Raw genomic sequence first — 17,155 nt, forward strand, 5'->3', positions numbered from 1 at the left:
ACTAGTCCCACCTGCCTGAACTCAGCTTATGTCCCTCCAAACCTTTACTCATGAACTTATCCAGATGCCTATTAAACATTGTAACTGTACCTGCATCCACCACTTCCCTCTGGCAGCTCATTTCACACGCAAAGGACTTGCTGAATTAAAAAGTTGTCCCTCATGTCCCTTTTAAATCTTCCTCCTCTCACCTTAAAAACACGCCACCTAGTTTTGAACTCTCCCATCCTAAGGAAAAAACGCTTGTCAGTCACCTGTGCCCTCCATTTTATAAACCACGATAAGGTCAGCCCTCAAACTCCTACGCTTCAGTGAGAACAGTACCAGATTTACTAGTCTATTTTTATATCTCAAACCCTCTATTCCCAGCAACATCCTGGTAAACTTTTTTGAACCCTCTCAGTTTAATAACAGCCTTCCTATAAACAGGGCGACCAACACTTGCAGACAGTACTCCAGAAAAGGCCTCAAAATGTCCTATACAACCTCAACATGACATCTCAACTCCTCTACTCAAAAGTTCTCAGCAATGAAGGCAGGAGTGTTAAACACTTTCTTGACCACCCTGTCTACTTGTGACATAAATTTCAAACGTCCGTCCTCAACCTCAAGGGATGTAACATTAACTTAAACAAATGACAACTGAAAAAGAAAAACAATAACCAGAGATAATAACTGGAATTTTGAATGTTAACATAGGGTTTAATTGGGGAATAAAAAGGCATTGCAATGTGTTATTACATTAACATTTCCTGTTACATCTACATGCTAGAAAACAGATCATGTTAACAAGAATAGTTTTTTTATTTTCATTACTCAGCTCACCAGAAATAGGACACAAATTTTGTGTCATGTACAAGTGAACAAATGAAAAAGTACATCACAGGAACAGGCCCTTCAGCCCTCTAAGCCTGTGCCAACCATCATGCCCTAATTAACCTAAAATGCCAGATTTGTTTTTTCGATCCGTATCCCTCTATTTCCTCCCTATTCATGTACCCATCCAGGTGCCTCTTAAATGTTTTCAATGTGCCCACTTCCACCACCTCTTCTGGTAGTGCATTCCAGGCTGCTACCATTCTCTGCATGAAAAAATGTTCCTCGCACGGCTCCCTTGAACTTTCCTCTGAACCTATGCCCCCTTGTAATTGAAACTTCAATCTTGGAAAAGCCTCTGACTATCCACGCCGCTCATAATTTTGTACACCTGTGTCAGGTCTCCTCTCAGCCACCATCTTTCCAGTGAAAACAACCCTAGTCTTTTTAAACCTTTCCTCATAGCCAATGCCCTGGAGACCAGGCAACATCCTGGTGAACCTTCTCTGTACTCTCTCCAAAGCTTCCACATCCTTCTGGTAGTGTGGTGACCAAAACTGCACACAATACTCCAGATGCGGCCTAACAAGGGTTTATATAGCTGCAACATGTTTTGCCAACTCTTGTACTCCACACCCCGGGCGATGAAGGCAAGCATGCCATGTGCCTTCTTAAACACCTTGGCTACCTGTGTTGCCACTTTCAAGGAACTGTGGACCTGCCTGCCAGATCCATTTGAATGTTAGTGTTCCTAAGGGTTCTGCCATTTACAATATAATTCATACTTAAATTTGATCCTCCAAAATGCATCAACCTCACATTTGTCTGGGTTAAACTCCATCTGCCATTTCCGTGCCAAAGTCACCAACCTATCTCTATCCTGTTGCATTCTTCACAATCATTGGCACTATCAGCAACTCCACCAATCTTCATGTCATCAGCAAACTTGACCACCCACATTTTCCTCCAGATTATTTATATACTGCAAGCAACAAAGAACCTAAGACCGACCCCTGTGGAACACCACTAGTTACCGGTCTCCATTCTGAAAAACATCCTTCCACCCCTACCCTGTCTTCTACGACAAAGCCAGTTTTCTATCCATCTAGCCAGGCCACCCCCAATCCCTTGTGATTTTAGTTTTTGTACCAACCAGCCATGTGGAACTTGATCAAATGCCTTACTAAAGTCTATACAAACTACATCGACAGCCCTTCCCTCATCAATTATCCTCATTACCTCTTCAAAAAAATTCAATCAGGTTGGTGAGACATGACCTTCTCCAGACAACACCATGCTGCCTGTCACTAACCAGTCCATTTTCCTCCAAAAGCGCGTAGATCTTGTCCTTCAGCCTCTTCTCCAAGAGCTTCCTCACCACAGACATCAAGCTCATCGGCCTACAGTTTCCTGGATTATACTTACATCCCTTCATAAACAAGGGAATAACATTCACTAAGCTCCAGTCCTCTGGAACTTCGCCTGTGATCAACAAGGATGTGAAGATATCTGCCAATGCTCAAGTTATTTCCTCCCTTGCCTTAGTAACCTGGGCTAGATCCTATCTGGTTCTGGGGACTTGTCTATCTTAATGCAATTTAGGATTCCCAAAACTTCCTACTTCAGTATGTTGACATTCTCTAGTTTATTCAAATACAGAGTATCCACACTCATCCCTGACCTCAACGTTAGTCATGTCCTTCTCCTTGGTGAAAACCGACAGTACTCATTCAGGATCTCCCCCACTTCCTGTGGCTTGATGTACAACTTCCCTCCTTTGTCCTTGAGTGGGCCTACTCTTTCCCTGGTTACCCTCCTTCTCTTAACATATGCATAAAAAGCCTTGGGATTCTCCTTGACCCTGTTTGTTAAAGGCATTTCATGGCCCCTTTCTGTCTTCCCAGTTGCACATTTAAGTTCCTTCCTAATTTCACTGTACTCTTCCAGGGCTTTGTCAGTTTGTAAGTGCCTAGACTTGGCGTATGCTTGCCTTTTTTTGACTAATATCTTACAATTTCCCTTGTCATCCATAGTTCCGGAATCCTGCCATTCCTATCCTTTAGTTTTGCAGGGACATGCATGCCCTGCACTTTAGTCAATTGGTCTTTAAAAGCCTCCCACATGCCAGAGGTAGATTTGTCCTCAAATAACTGCTTCCAATCCACATTCTCCAGTTCCTGTCTAATTTGAGTGTAATTGTCTCTTGACCAATTATGCACACTCACCCAAGGGCCACTTGTGTCCTTTTCCATGACTACTCGAAAGCTTATGGAGTTATGGTCACTAAGCCCGAAATGCTCTCCTAATGAAACAGCAATCACTTGTCCTGGCTCATTCCCTAGGACCAAGTCTAATATGGCCTCTTCTGGTTGGTTTGTCAACATACTGCCTCAAAAAGCCCTCCTGGACACAACTAACAAATTGCTCTCCATCCAAGCCCCTGGCTCTAAGGGATTCCCAGTCAACAAGAGGAAAGTTGAAGTCACCCACCACAACTACCCTGCTCTTTTCACTTTTCCAGTCGTGATTACTTACCTGCTCCTGTCTACTGTGGGCTACTGGGAGGTCAATAGAAAACTCTCAACATTGTGATTGCACCCTTCCTATTCCTGAGGTCCACCCATAATGCCTCAATGCAAGATCCCTCCAATGTGTCCTCCCTCAACACAGCTGTGATGTAAACAGATCTGTTCCAACAAAAATTCAACTAAAGGCAAGGGTACAAGGAAAAGATGAATTAGTTTACATACCTCTCTCATAGCTTCAATTTCTGGATTGTTTTCAGTGAGTAGAAGGTGATCAGAATCTTGAGTGTCTTGGTTTGCAATTTTTATAGGTGTCGGTGCTGGAGAAGGTTCAGCAGCAGTGCTGGCAGCAGAACCCGTCTCTGTCTAATAATAAAAACAAGAAGTTCTACATTTGAAAGCATTAGATTGGCTCAATTATTAGTAGTCTTTGTTTCTGATTCAAGAAATATGGCTATAAATGCATCAAAGGATTTCAACACAAAATATATGCCAACACTTCAACTATAATGGAAAATGCTATCTTTTAGATGAGACGTTAAACCAAAGCCTTGTTACTCAAACTAAAAATCAGAACACCCTGCAACATTTTCCTTTCAATTAGTTACAAAAATGAAGGCCATCTCTATCATCTGCTTTTTGAATCCTGTGACATGCAATTTGCTGTCATGCCGTCAACATAATAGCAACTATACTCCAAAAGCCATTATTTTGATGTGAACTGTGTGAAATAACTGGGGTGCATTAGACATTACATCAATTAAAATGAATTTTTTCCATCACCCCAAGATGAATTATTGCACAATATTTAAGAAAAGCAACGTTTAGAGTGTCACTCAATTTTCCCAGAATATACAAGGCCTGCATTTGTTTAAGAGGGATATGAGCCAAACACAGGTAAATGGGACTAGTTTAGTTTGGGAAAGATGGTCAGCATGCATGAGTTGGACTGAAGGGTCTGCTTCCTTGCTGTATGACTATGTGCGTTCAACTAACAATGCATACCAATTTTAAACAATTTATAAAGGCAACACACCTTAAAACTGATTTGTTTTGCCAATTCTTTTGCCTCCACGTCAGCCATACTTGGAATGCCACTTTCCGTGCATGGAAGGAGGGCTGTCCTCATGTGGGAACCACAATTTTCACAGTTATAATCTTGTGACCTAAATTATAAAAAAAATTAAATTTGAGATACACAATTGCTGTTGTGCCCACAGGTCTTTATGTTCCATTGCTCAACAAGCAGCAGTCAATTGCCTTACATTGATCATTGTACAGATGAACAGATGCTGTTTAGCAAAGCAATCAATTCACGCATTTGAAAAAAAAAATCCTTAATAACTTTGGTACACAGCTCTCAAGTTAGCTTGTTTAGAACAACTGCTTTTGTTTTTAATTCACTCATGGATGTGGGTTTTGCTGGCTGGGCCAGCATTTATTGCCAATCCCTGGTTGTCCAAGAAGATGGTGGCAAGCTGCCTTGAACTGCTGGGGTCCACGCTGTAGGTATACTCGCAATGTTGTTAGGGAAGGAATTCCAGAATTTTGACACAATAACACTGAAGGAATAGCAATGCTTTTCCAAGTCAGCATGGTGAGTGGCTTGAAGGGAAAGTTATAGGTCACGGTGTTCCCATTTATCAGCCCCCCCTAGCCTTGTAAATGGATGTGGTCATGGAATTGGAAGGTGCAGTCTAAAGATCTTTAGGGAATTTCTGCAATGCATCCTGTTGATGGTACATACTGCTACTACTGAATGGCAGAGGTGGAGAGAGGGGATGTTTGTGGATGTGGTGGCAATCAAGTGAGCTTCTTTATCCTGACTGGCGTCAAACATCCAGAGAGCTGTTGGATCTGCACGCATCCAGGCAAGTAGAAGCATTCCATCACATTCCTGACTTGTGTCTTGATACTGGATAGGCTCTGGGGAGTCAGGTGGCTAGTTATCTGTGTCAGGGTTCCATGCTATTATCTCTTTTTAACCAAGCCAATTTGAGATAATCTGATATCTAATTTCTAATCTATTAGAGTGTCAGAATCTCTAATTCTATTCATCTTGCATATTACGCATGATTAAACATTGTTCTAGTATTATAAATTTTGGTATCCATTTTCTTTTTCTATCAGTTTTGAGAGAGCAAAGGGGCTGAGGTAGTGGAAGGGAAACACATTCTTTCAAAGAATCATACTTTTGTTTAAATAATACAAATACCTGAAACAAAAAAAAAAAAAAAAAAAAACACTTACTTTTTGGCTAGTGCTTTTCTTTCATCAGGAGTGTAATCCAGAGAACCAATAGCTCCTTCTCCCTTTGTTGGCATGAACCCAATAATTGCCAGCAGTGCTGTCCGGACTAGGAATAAATGCAATATGATGATTTAAAACCATTTTCATAAAAAAGGTACTTTTGTTTCTCACTTTCCGTCCCGATGTCTATATATGAACTATGTGCCATGACAATTAAAATGTTATAACAAAATGAAAAGCTGTATTGAAATTTTAAGAGACAGCACAATTCCAGTTTGGTTTCTTCTTGTTTCTTGTGCCCAAGGAGGACGTAGAAGCAAGAGGAGAATCTGCTTGGTATCTTGCCACTATTGTATGGCTATAGTAGGAAGCTTTCAGAATAAGGAATCATGATCCTACCTGTACCACTCCACAGCAGAATGGACTAGTCCTAAAGTGTTACCATGACAGTCACTGCAGAGCTATGTCTAGTGATCAATGGGTCAACAGTTTCAGCTGTTAGCACATTTTCCTCGGAATCACAAGGTTCAAGTGAGTTCAAATGCTTGACCACTCAAAACAAAAATCAGGCTGTCACTCCAGTGCAGCATGTGTTTGTATGGACTGTAATCGTCTCACCTTTTCTTCAGCAATTCCATAAGAACTTGACTAATTTGTTGGAATTTAATCCACAGCAACATGATTTGAAGATCATTCACGACACAGGAAGAGACAATTATTGTAGCAGACGGCTTATCAAGAGCAAACAAAGAAAATGAATGCCCTGACGTTGTTACTGCTGAAGTAAATTCTGTATGAATAGAATAGATATGGGGTGGAGAGGAGAAGAAACAGTAAAAGAAAAATGAAAATGCCTTTTAAAAGACTTTTTCCATGCGGAAGTGAGAAGATGGTTCATGGTATTTTACTATTTACATCTTGTGCTCTGAAGTGGATAGAATCACAGAGCTTCAAGTTTAATTGGCACTTCCATTACACAGATGTTAATAAAGGATATGTTAGTTTCATTTGGAGTTCTCAAAGTAATGTCAGGTTGTCTTGTTTGTTTACATGCATTCAGATAAGGCCCTTAAGAAACATTGGTGAATAATTCAGTCTACAAACAGCAAAAAAAAATTGGGCTGTAGCCTCGCAATAAAGGTACCTATGACTAAAGGAAGCAATGACAGAAACAGATTTCCGTTAGATAGTCCTCTATCTAGCAGCTGAGAGTGTGAAGGGTATATGTGCATGTGCTGTGCAGGTTTCTTGCGGGGAAAAAGGTCTGCGTGAGCAGCAGTGCAATTTAGCAGTCTACAGCAGTGTCAGGGCAGGAGGGAGTTTTTTTTTCCCCCGTTATTCATTCGTGGGATGAGGGCGTCGCTGGCCAGGCAGCATTTATTGCCCATCCCTAATTGCCCCAAGGGCAGTTCAGAGTCACATTGCTGTGGGTCTGGAGTCACATGTAGGCCAGGATGGCTGTTTCCTTCCCTACAGGACATTAGTGAACCAGATGGGTTTTCCTGACAATCGACAATGGATTCATGGTCATTATTAGATTCTTAATTACAGATATTTATTGAATTCAAATTCCATCATCTGCCACGGCGGGATTCGAACCGAGGTCCCCAGAATATTATCTGGGTCTCTGGATTAACAGTACAGCGATAATACCACTAGGCCATCGCCTCCCCCATCTTGAAAAGTTCAGGAAACAGAAGGCTGTGGAGTTTAAGGAACGCCTGTTAAGACAGTATGTATACATTTCTGATCGCCTTCTAAACAAAGGATATTATTAAATCGGAGGGTTCAGAAAAGACTTATCAGGATACTCCCGGCACCAGAGGGTTTGGGTTATAAGGAGGGGTTGGGACTTTTTTCACTAGAGCAAAGAACGTCAAAGGGCGACCTTAGAGAGGTTTATAAAATCGTGAGGGGCATAGATAAGGTGAATAGTAAAAGGTCTTTTCCACCAAAGGTCGAGGAAGTTCAAAACTAGGGGGCATATTTTTAAGGTGAGAGGAGAATTTTTTTTTTTTTTTTTTTGTTTAAAAAAATCTAAGGGGACCTGAGGGGCAACTTTTCCCACACAGGAGGTAGTTGACGTACAGCATGGAAACAGACCCTTTGGTCCAACTCATCCATGCCAACCAGACATCCCCAATCTGACCTGGTCCCACTTGACAGCATTTGGCCCATATCCCTCTAAGACACTTCCTATTCATATACCCACCCAGATGCCTTTTAGATAATGTAACTGTACACACCATGTGGAATAAACGGCCAGAGGACGTGGTAGATGCAGGTAGAATTACATTTAGAAGATTTTTTTTTCTTTATTCATTCACAGGATGAGGGTGTCACTGTCCAGGCAGCATTTATTGCCCATCCCTAATTGCCCAGACGGCAGTTCAGAGTCAACCACATTGTTGTGGGTCTGAAGTCACACATAGGCCAGACTAGGAAGGAAACTGCCATCCTTACCTGAAGGACGTAAGTGAACCAGATGGGTTTTTCCCGACAATTGACAATGGATTCATGGTCATCATTACATTCTTAATTCCATACATTTATTGAATTAAAATTCCACCTGCCATGGCAGGATTTGAACCTGGGTCCCAAGAACATTATCTAGGTCTCTGGATTAACAGTCCAGCGATAATACCACTAGGCCATCGCCTCCCCCTATTTGGACAAGTACATGAATAGGAAAGGTTTAGAGGGATATAGGCCAAATGCAGGCAAGCGGAACTAGTTTAGTTTGGGAGTAACAGGAGGCTGGAAGAACACAGCAGGCCAGGCAGCATCTGGAGGAAAGGAGCAGTCAACGCGTCAGGTATTATCCTTCGAAAGGGCTGAGGTAGGGGGAGCTGCAGATAAAGGAGGGAGGGGGGTTAGAGGTGGAATGGCGGTGATAGGTGGGGACTGGTGATAAGTATGACCTGGTTAGTCGATGGGAGAGATGAATCCGGTTTAGTTTAGTTTAGTTTGGGAAACTTAGTCAGCATGGATGAGTTGAACCCAAAAGGGTCTGTTTCTATGCTGTATGACTAATGATAATAACAACTGACCTGTGTTAACAGTTTAAGGGTTAAATGAAGTGGCATCAACTTAAAAAAAAAGTAACATTGGGTGACTCAGAGGTTTGCTGGGAAGAAACCAAGTACAGCCACGCCAACTGAACAAAAGAATTTTAAAGAAGCAGGGTTACTTTCATCTCAGGTTTAATTATCTGTAAGCTTGTTGTTGAAGATAAAACAGTTAAATCCATCTTTGAGATACTTTTAATAAGATTGTAAGAATTATTTTAAACAAAGTGTAAAACAATTTGTATTTTTTCCCCCTTTGATGTAATAAACTTCAATGTTTGTTAAAAATATATTGGAAGCCAAATGTATGCTCAGTGACTGACCACTATGGTAAACAAATTTGAAAATTTAGCTTATGGTTATGAAGCCAGGTCTCCTCCTGGGATCTGATTTGTCATATTGCATTTTGAAAATTGCTTTGAGAAAACTGGTGGTTGCATTTTTTTTTTAAAAATGCTACAGTTGCTACAAGATGACGACTTGGGTTAATACTGGACACTGGAAGATACTCACTGCTCCAGGATGGTTGCCAAGTTTCAGGATGATGTCCCGAGATGCTTAAACATATCTTCTTTCCTACTTCGAATCTTCCATTAGGCTGAAACAAAAAGATCTATTTAAGCAGCAGTAGTAAACAGCAAATAAAACTTCCAGTAAACAGATAGCTTGGAATGAAATTACTGCCCATTTTAAACTAAATCATAACATGTGGAATACCAATAAACTTCAGTTGACCATTTTACAAACTTGTCAAAAAGACTGAAAGCAAGCCAAACTAAGTTTTGTTGTGCTTCAACTTATGGAAAAGTTTCCCAAAATCTTCCTAATTTAAAATGTTTTTGTCAGCCAGCTGGAATGACTGATATACCTTCTCCTGCATCTTAAAAATTTTACTGCAGAAAAAGATGCTAAAGCACGACTGAAAAGAATAAACCACGTAAAAGGTCCAAATGCATTTCTATACCAAATTTCTTGTTCCATTAACAATGTAATAACTGAATATCTCAGAAAGCCTCAAAATTGACCTTAATGCTTGTGATTATGCAACAGAACAAGTGTCACATTCTTCCTTAGCAGCAAACTGAAAAAAGGTTTGGTAAGAACAGTTCAAATGTTCCTTGGAACAGGAAGTGATCTTTGGAGGAGGAAAATATTCAACTTCCTGTCTTCGAATGCTTTATTTTAAGCAAACAAAAATCAACCTCCGTATCAAGGCTATTGCAAAAAAAAAAAAAAAAAGTTTATTTTGTTAGAAATGCCACAAAACAGTTGCCAACTTGGCTTGAGTTAATATTCTCTCATCCAAATTAAAGGTTATGAAATCAAGCACCACACTGGAGCTTGCAAGTAAGGTGGAAGATTAGTTGTAATTTTACGGAATGCCTGAGCAGGTTCAGGGGCAGTGTGGGGGTCATTTCTTATGCTTTTATAATTTAAGTCAAGGCTTCACTACAACACTCCCACAGTTGGAGCTGTCGTCTTTTAGAGGAGACACTAAATAGGAAGTCCAGCCTGCCTGTCCAACGGGACATATTTCCTCTTTGGATAGTGCCACAACATTTTTTTAAAAACGAGTTTGACAAATGCACAGGCCAAGAGTTCCAGAAAGGAACTGAATGTGTCTATGTATTGATAAACCTATATAAATTAAAACATTATTTTCATACACAAGAGAAAATATACAGAAATACAGATCATATCTCTCCTGCATTTCAGCACTAATTGAGCAAACAGCTGAATACAACTGGGACAGATCGAGTTTATACTCCTCAGGATTCCTGAAATAGAGGCTTTATTACTTAATCTCATTCAATGGTGAAAAGACAAAACAAGGTGGATTACATAAAGATACCAGGAACATTTTTTTTCCCCACTAGCCACACATAGATGACGGAGTATTAAAACAGCCTTCCAATGTGCACATATTGTCATGGAAATTTCTTGGCGATTTGCTGTTATGTTAACTATTTCTGCACATAACCAGAGGCATTTTAAAAAAGGTACTTCAGACACACTTACTGTCAAGAGAATAATGCTGGGTGGTTTCATGGGATATTCTGGAGGAAGCACAATTCGGCCATGGTAAACACCACCATCAAAGTCAGAATCTGGAGGACCCCGGACGGTAAAATGCCACTCAAAGAGATTATCCTTAAAGCAAAAAGGAAAAAAAAAGCTAAAAAAAGTTTGGAAAGTATAAACACGCACACTATTCATCTGCAACATGCAAGCATATTTGAAAGTGATAGCATTATCTATCTTTTAATTAACCATACTGGGTTATTAATGGGATTTTAATAATCTAAAATAGCTTGTTTCTTTCATTTCGGTGACAAGTGTCCTTTTTTTTTTAAAAAGGAAAGTAAGTGTTTTTTTAGCAGGCATCCACTAATTTGCACGGCTGAACAGGGCAAGCAACAGAAGCTCCTCAGTCAGACTGAAGTATCCTCATTGAGACAGCATACAAATAAATAACGAACTACAAAAATAGGAATCATAAGATTTTAAAAAGAGAAATCAAAATAATATTCAGAAAGTACACATGGGATGCGGGATGAGGGAAGAGCAGATGGTCAAGAGATAGATTTGGGTGGGGTGGGAGGGAAATAGTGCTGATAGATAAAAGAGAGAAACATGCAGGCCAATCTGTATGAAGTTGCTTGGAGAAATTAGACCACAAACATTTTAAAAGTCATCTTTTCAGAACCAGAAAGGATGTTAATTTGTAATTATTTCACCCACTCACTCACTTCAAATGTACCAGCACTAACCTTTCTATACATCCCTCAGACTTCAACTTAAAATGGGCAAAGTGGCTGAAGGTTTTGTGTGAACCATCAGAAGGACTGCAACTAGACGCTGTGGAGAAGGCTATCTTTGGCAACAACTTCTTTAACAGCACGTGCGCAGATGTTGGGTAACCTTGCCATTATTATAGAAATAGAAAATAGGAGCAGAAGTAGGCCATTCGACCTCCTCCCACTTTCTCCCTTTGATCCCTTATCTAAGTCCTTCCAGAAAATATTCAATGTTTTGGCCTCCAACTGCTTTCACCGTACTCTGGGTGAAGGTGTCCCTCATCTCAGTCGTAAATGGCTTACCCCATATTCTCATTGTGACCCCTGGTTCTCGACTCCCCGGTCATTGGGAACAATCTTCCTGCAATTACTCTTTCTAGTCCTGTTATAATTTTATATATTTCTATGAGCTCACCGCCCATTCCAAGCTCCAGTGAATATTACCCTACCTGCTTCAGTCTCTCTTCACAAGTAAGTCCTGCTATCCAAGGAATTAGTCTTGTCGACTTCTATTACACGCGTTCCATTGCCACAATATCCTTCTTCAGGAGATCAAAACTGCACACAATAATCCAGGTATGGGTTCACCAAGACCTTGTACAATTGTAGCAAAACATCCCTGCTCTTGTACTCCGATCATTTCACTACGAAGGCCAATCTATCATTTGCCTGCAATACTTGTATTATTACATCATTTCCAAAGATAACAGCACAACAGCAAGGGATCAATAACTGTGGCATAATAAACTAAAACCGGTGATAACTCATGGTCTATCAGCCTGCCGAGCCACAGTTTTATAATGCAAAACCAAACCAAGACGTATTTTTGGAATCAGCTTCACTGCCAGATGACTCCAGCCAGCATCAATAAGTAGAATGAAAAACTCAAACTGTTCTCACTAGCTTGAATTGAATGTGCTTCACAGAAGCACTGGTAGAAATGTGGAACAGGAGGATGGGAGATTGGGGACACCACAGTCACATCCTGCCAAATAGAGTACATAATTGTCATCCCTCAGTCTTCTGCATGAAAGCCAATTTCCTACCCATGTCAAAAGGTTGCTTCCAATTCCATGTATTTAATTTTCTGTCAACAGTGTCCTGTGTGACTAGTAATGGAATGCCTTCGGAAAGTCCATACAAGCAGCATCGATAGAAACTTTCTAAAGAACAAGAAATGGAAGGAGTAGATTATATGGCTTTTGAGGCTACTCTTTGTCACTCAGTAGGATCGTGGTTGATCTTGGATTTCAACTCCACTTTGCTGCCCGCTCCCACTATCCCATCATTCCATGAGAAACCAAGTTTGGCCAATCCAGGCTTAAATTTATTCAATGATGGAGCATTCACAGCCCCCTGGGAAAGAATTCCAAAGATTCACAATTCTTTGAACGAGTAGTTTCTCATCACCTTAGTCCGATATGTTCAACATACAATCCTGCAACCCAGCATGTTAGATTCCCCAAATTGCAGAAACAACCTCTCAGCATCTACCCTATCAAGCCCCTTCAGAATTGTGCAAGACTCGACAAGAATACCGTTCATTCTTTTAATAGGACTAATTTGACTAGTGTCACACCAGGGGACAACCCTTCACCCCCAGGTACCAATTTAGTGAACTTGCGTCATCCCACCTCCGATGCAAATACTTTTTTTTTTGTAGACCAAAATTGGGTACACGATTCCATATATGGTTTTAATACCACACCGTAGAACTGTAACAAGACTTCTTTACTCCTACACTCCAATCCCCTTACAAGAAAGGTCAACTGGTCACGTAAATATTCAAATTCATCTTCTAGACCACTCCTGCGATTTTAATTGTCCAAATCTGCGTACATATTAAGATTTCCACAATTATTACAATGAAGCTTGTAGCAACAGCTTTATTTTCTAATTTAATACTCAGACCAAAGATATCACTGCCATTAAGAGCCTATAGGCTATTTCTACCACTGCTTTTTTTAAAAAAAGTTTGCTGTTTCCAGTTTCCATCTGTATTGATACTGCTTCACGATCATCGGAGCCAGATGCTGTCTCACTAATGTCCTCTCCGTATCCTTTACTATCTGGGCATCCTTCCTATTTTGCCATCCATGTCCTTCTAAAATAGTGCACCCTAGAATATGGTTTCCCACTCTTAATCACATCTCTCGAACGGCAATTAGATTCAAACCATTTTTCTCTACTGGTGCCAGTCGTTCATCATCTTCCTGCAGACATTTCATGCATTAAGATAATAAACCTTTACTTTCAGTTCTTTTAAACTCCTGTGCCTTGAAGTGACCTAATTTGCCTTCCTTTCCTGTTACGCTTGCTTTTTTTTTAAAGCAGAAAAGACCCACATCGCAATAGTATCCAGATGTGTCAATCTCTGCAGAGATTTTAATCTTCAGTCACCAAAACCCTCCCAACCATCACTTCCTTATCTACTATGTAAGCAATCTCAAATGGTTAAGTCTACAATTTCCTGCTTTCTCTCTTTCACACTTAATGAAGCTGCATCCACAATTTTCCAAAGGAACTATTCTTGAATCAAAATAATATACATAACATCTGACATTGTAGTAAGTTATAATCTGCCCATTTAATGTGACTGCAGATCAAGTTAAAAATCAATATTTTACACCTGTTTAAGAAAACAAAAAAACCCAAATAAATAAACCCAGTGTTTATTCAGCACTGAAGGCTTTGGTTCGTCCAAAACAAAATTAGGTGTCACAATGTTAATCACTTCTATTGTTCTATGGCTCACTGGAAATGTAAAATAGGCTCTGTGATATAGTCAAACAAACTAACCTCAGGTCCAACAATTTTGCATTCCTTATGAATGGCAGAGTTGGCTTAAGAGACTGAATGATCTGCTCCCATTTCAGATGTTCTCAAAGAAAACACATTTATTCCAAAGCATCCCATATTCTTGAGACTACACCCAAATAGCAAGGTTATGTATCAATCAGCTACTAAGGAATTAAAAGATGCTCCATCTCTCCCAGTTTCTTCCCCCACACTTCAAATATTTTAGATTTCATCGGTTTCTTGAAAATATTCAGTGACTCTGCCTTCACAACATTGTGGTACAGAATTTTACAAGTTCACTATGCTTTGAGTGAAGAACTTTTTTCTCAACTCAGTTCTAACTGATCTGCCCTGTATCCTGAGACTGAGGTCCCTGCTTCTCGACTTACCAAGCAGGGAAAACATTCTCTCTGCATCTAGACTGTCTAACCCTGTTAGACTTCTATATATTTTAATCAGATCCCCTTTCATCCTTGTATACACTAGTCAAGATAGGACCAGTCAAACATAACCCCCCCCTCACATGACGGTCCTGACAACCAGTCTATCAGCCTCATGAACTTCCACTACACTCCCCCATGATAAATATTTCCTTTCATAGTAAGATAGCCATAATTCTGAACTCAAATCCTCTTGCAATGAAGGCCATTATATCATTTGCCTTCCTGTTAGCTGCACTCATCAATCTGCTTTCACTGACCAGTCTACAAGGACACCCAGATCCCTCTGAACATCCACACTTCCCAGCTGATCAATTAAATTATACCCTTACTTTCTCTTTTTCACACTGAAGTGTATAGCTTCCATTTAGCTATTTGCATTGCATCTACCATCTGTTTGCCAACTCGGTCAACTTGTCTAAATCACCTTGAAGCCTCTTGCTGCAGCCTCAAAACCTCAGTGATTTTGTCATCAGCAATCTGAAACATTGCCTGGTTCTCTCATCTAGATCATTTGTAAGTAGCTAGGGACAAGGCACTGACCCTGGAGATATTGTACCAGTCATTAGTGTACTAATGAGATGGCTGTTCATGTCTCCATTCCATAAGCAAAAGCATAAATTCCAAATGACTTTCATTTTGAAATTAATCTGGTCTTACCTCCAAAGGCTGTGCATGGTATTGTTCTGTTGGGTCTTTCAGCTCTTGTGCTTCTTTCATTAAACGTTTAACAGCTGTTAAAACAAAATAGACCTTTCTTAAACTTCAGCATAAGATTAGTGATTAAAAGGTCAAAGTGATTCTTAGCTCTTGACAGTTCATATCTCTATTTCCATCTGGTATCTTTTAAGCCCAGAACAGTCTTTCACAATAAAGGTCTATGCTGGAGGAATTTCCCCCTAGCTCAAGCTAGGGAAATCTTCCAGCCTATTTAAAATGCTCACAATTCTTTCACTCAGCAATTCCTCCTGGTCTCATTCCTGTGCAATGAACTAGAGCAACTTGCAGCCTCTAGCTGCTCTTAGGGTCCTGGTTTGAATTTGCGAACATAACAGACAGTGTTTTCCTCTTAAAGATGATTTCAATGATGTTTGGCTACTCTTGAAATACCAACTCTATTCTACTTTGAAGTGAACAATTTAAAGAATGACCATTTATAATACATTTCAATGCCTTCCTGAGACTTTAGAGACTAGAAGTCAAACCATTGTAAACACAGATGCTGCTGCCATTGTCTCCAAGCATGAACAGTGCTGGAAGTTCTTTCCAGCAGAATAACAGTCTTCCCTTGAATCTTCAACAGTCTCATAACTTAGACCTTCTGTCAGCAAGACTTAAGAGAAGGTTACATCGCACCTTCAAATCACAATAAATTAAAGACAGTCCATAAAATAAGCTTCTTTTTACTCATGAAATGTGGGAATTGGTGGCAAAACCAGCATACAATATACATCCCTAACTTCCCTGAATTGAAGAGGTATTTTTCAACCACTGCAGTTTACACAGCAAGTGTACACGTCACAATACTTTTAGGGACATCCAGGAGGAACACCATGGTGTGAAGTCAGAACGTTATGCAACTTAAAGAACTCGGAAGATAGTCTCTCCATGCACTGTTGTTCTTGTCCTTCTAGTTGGCAGAGTTAGAAGGCTTGTGAAATACTTGTAACAAACCTTAGCAAATGAATATTCCTTACCATTGTAAGTACCTAAATTTAGTGACAAATTGGATGAAATTTATAGTCTCATTTGAGAAATTGCTGCAAAGTAACCCAAGATCAACAGGGATTTGAACTATTAAAAATGCTTTGTTTGGCAGGGAAAGCACTGGAGGTTTATTCAACCCTTTCAGATGAGTACTCAGTTAATCATGATATGCTTAAGACTGTTATCCTTAATATATACAAACGATAGAAGTCCAGAAATCCGAGGAAGGGAGAATCAGACAAAAAAATCTTTTAGGAATCATACCAGAAAACTGTAAAGTCTCTAAACTAAAGACAGCTGCAGGTTTCACTGATTGTGGAATATAACAATCAGTTTATAACAAACACACTAGATGCAACAAACCTTTGTAGGCAATCATATTCTGGAATGGTAAAGAATTTAGTCCCTAAGAGGGCATCAATTGCCATAAGGGTAATGAGAAGAGATTGACAATTCTGTGCAGTGAAAGAAATGAAGTGAATGATAAACAATTCAAGGAGACATATTACTTTGCCATAAAGCTGGACATGTGAGAGCTGACTTGGGGGCTGACCAATAAGTGAAAGGTGATGCACTTGGGCAGGACAAACAAGGCAAGGGAATACATGATGAATAGTAGGACCCTGAGAAGCAGAGAGGATCAGAGGGAGAGAGAGCGAGATAGTAGGAACTGCAGAATCGGAGATAACAAGGTGTAGCGCTGGATGAACACAGCAGGCCAAGCAGCATCAGAGGAACAGGAAGGCTGACGT

General features: G+C 40.1%; 1 protein-coding gene across 1 annotated transcript in view; it reads right to left on the reverse strand.

Annotated features, from left to right (window-relative positions):
• Nucleotides 1-627: 627 nt before the first annotated feature.
• ube2j1 (ubiquitin-conjugating enzyme E2, J1) overlaps nucleotides 628-17,155 on the reverse strand; it is a 26,942-nt gene continuing 10,414 nt past the window's right edge. Inside the window, exons 2-9 of the mRNA XM_048596730.1 lie at nucleotides 15,357-15,430; nucleotides 10,679-10,810; nucleotides 9,173-9,257; nucleotides 5,592-5,697; nucleotides 4,378-4,507; nucleotides 3,567-3,707; nucleotides 2,129-2,245; nucleotides 628-642 (exon numbers count right to left, since the gene is read on the reverse strand). Coding sequence (XP_048452687.1) covers nucleotides 628-642; nucleotides 2,129-2,245; nucleotides 3,567-3,707; nucleotides 4,378-4,507; nucleotides 5,592-5,697; nucleotides 9,173-9,257; nucleotides 10,679-10,810; nucleotides 15,357-15,430 — 800 coding nt within the window. The remainder of the gene's footprint in view (nucleotides 643-2,128; nucleotides 2,246-3,566; nucleotides 3,708-4,377; nucleotides 4,508-5,591; nucleotides 5,698-9,172; nucleotides 9,258-10,678; nucleotides 10,811-15,356; nucleotides 15,431-17,155) is intronic.

Source organism: Rhincodon typus, chromosome 5, assembly GCF_021869965.1.
Source record: "Rhincodon typus isolate 14 chromosome 5, sRhiTyp1.1, whole genome shotgun sequence".
Lineage (NCBI taxonomy): Eukaryota > Metazoa > Chordata > Chondrichthyes > Orectolobiformes > Rhincodontidae > Rhincodon > Rhincodon typus.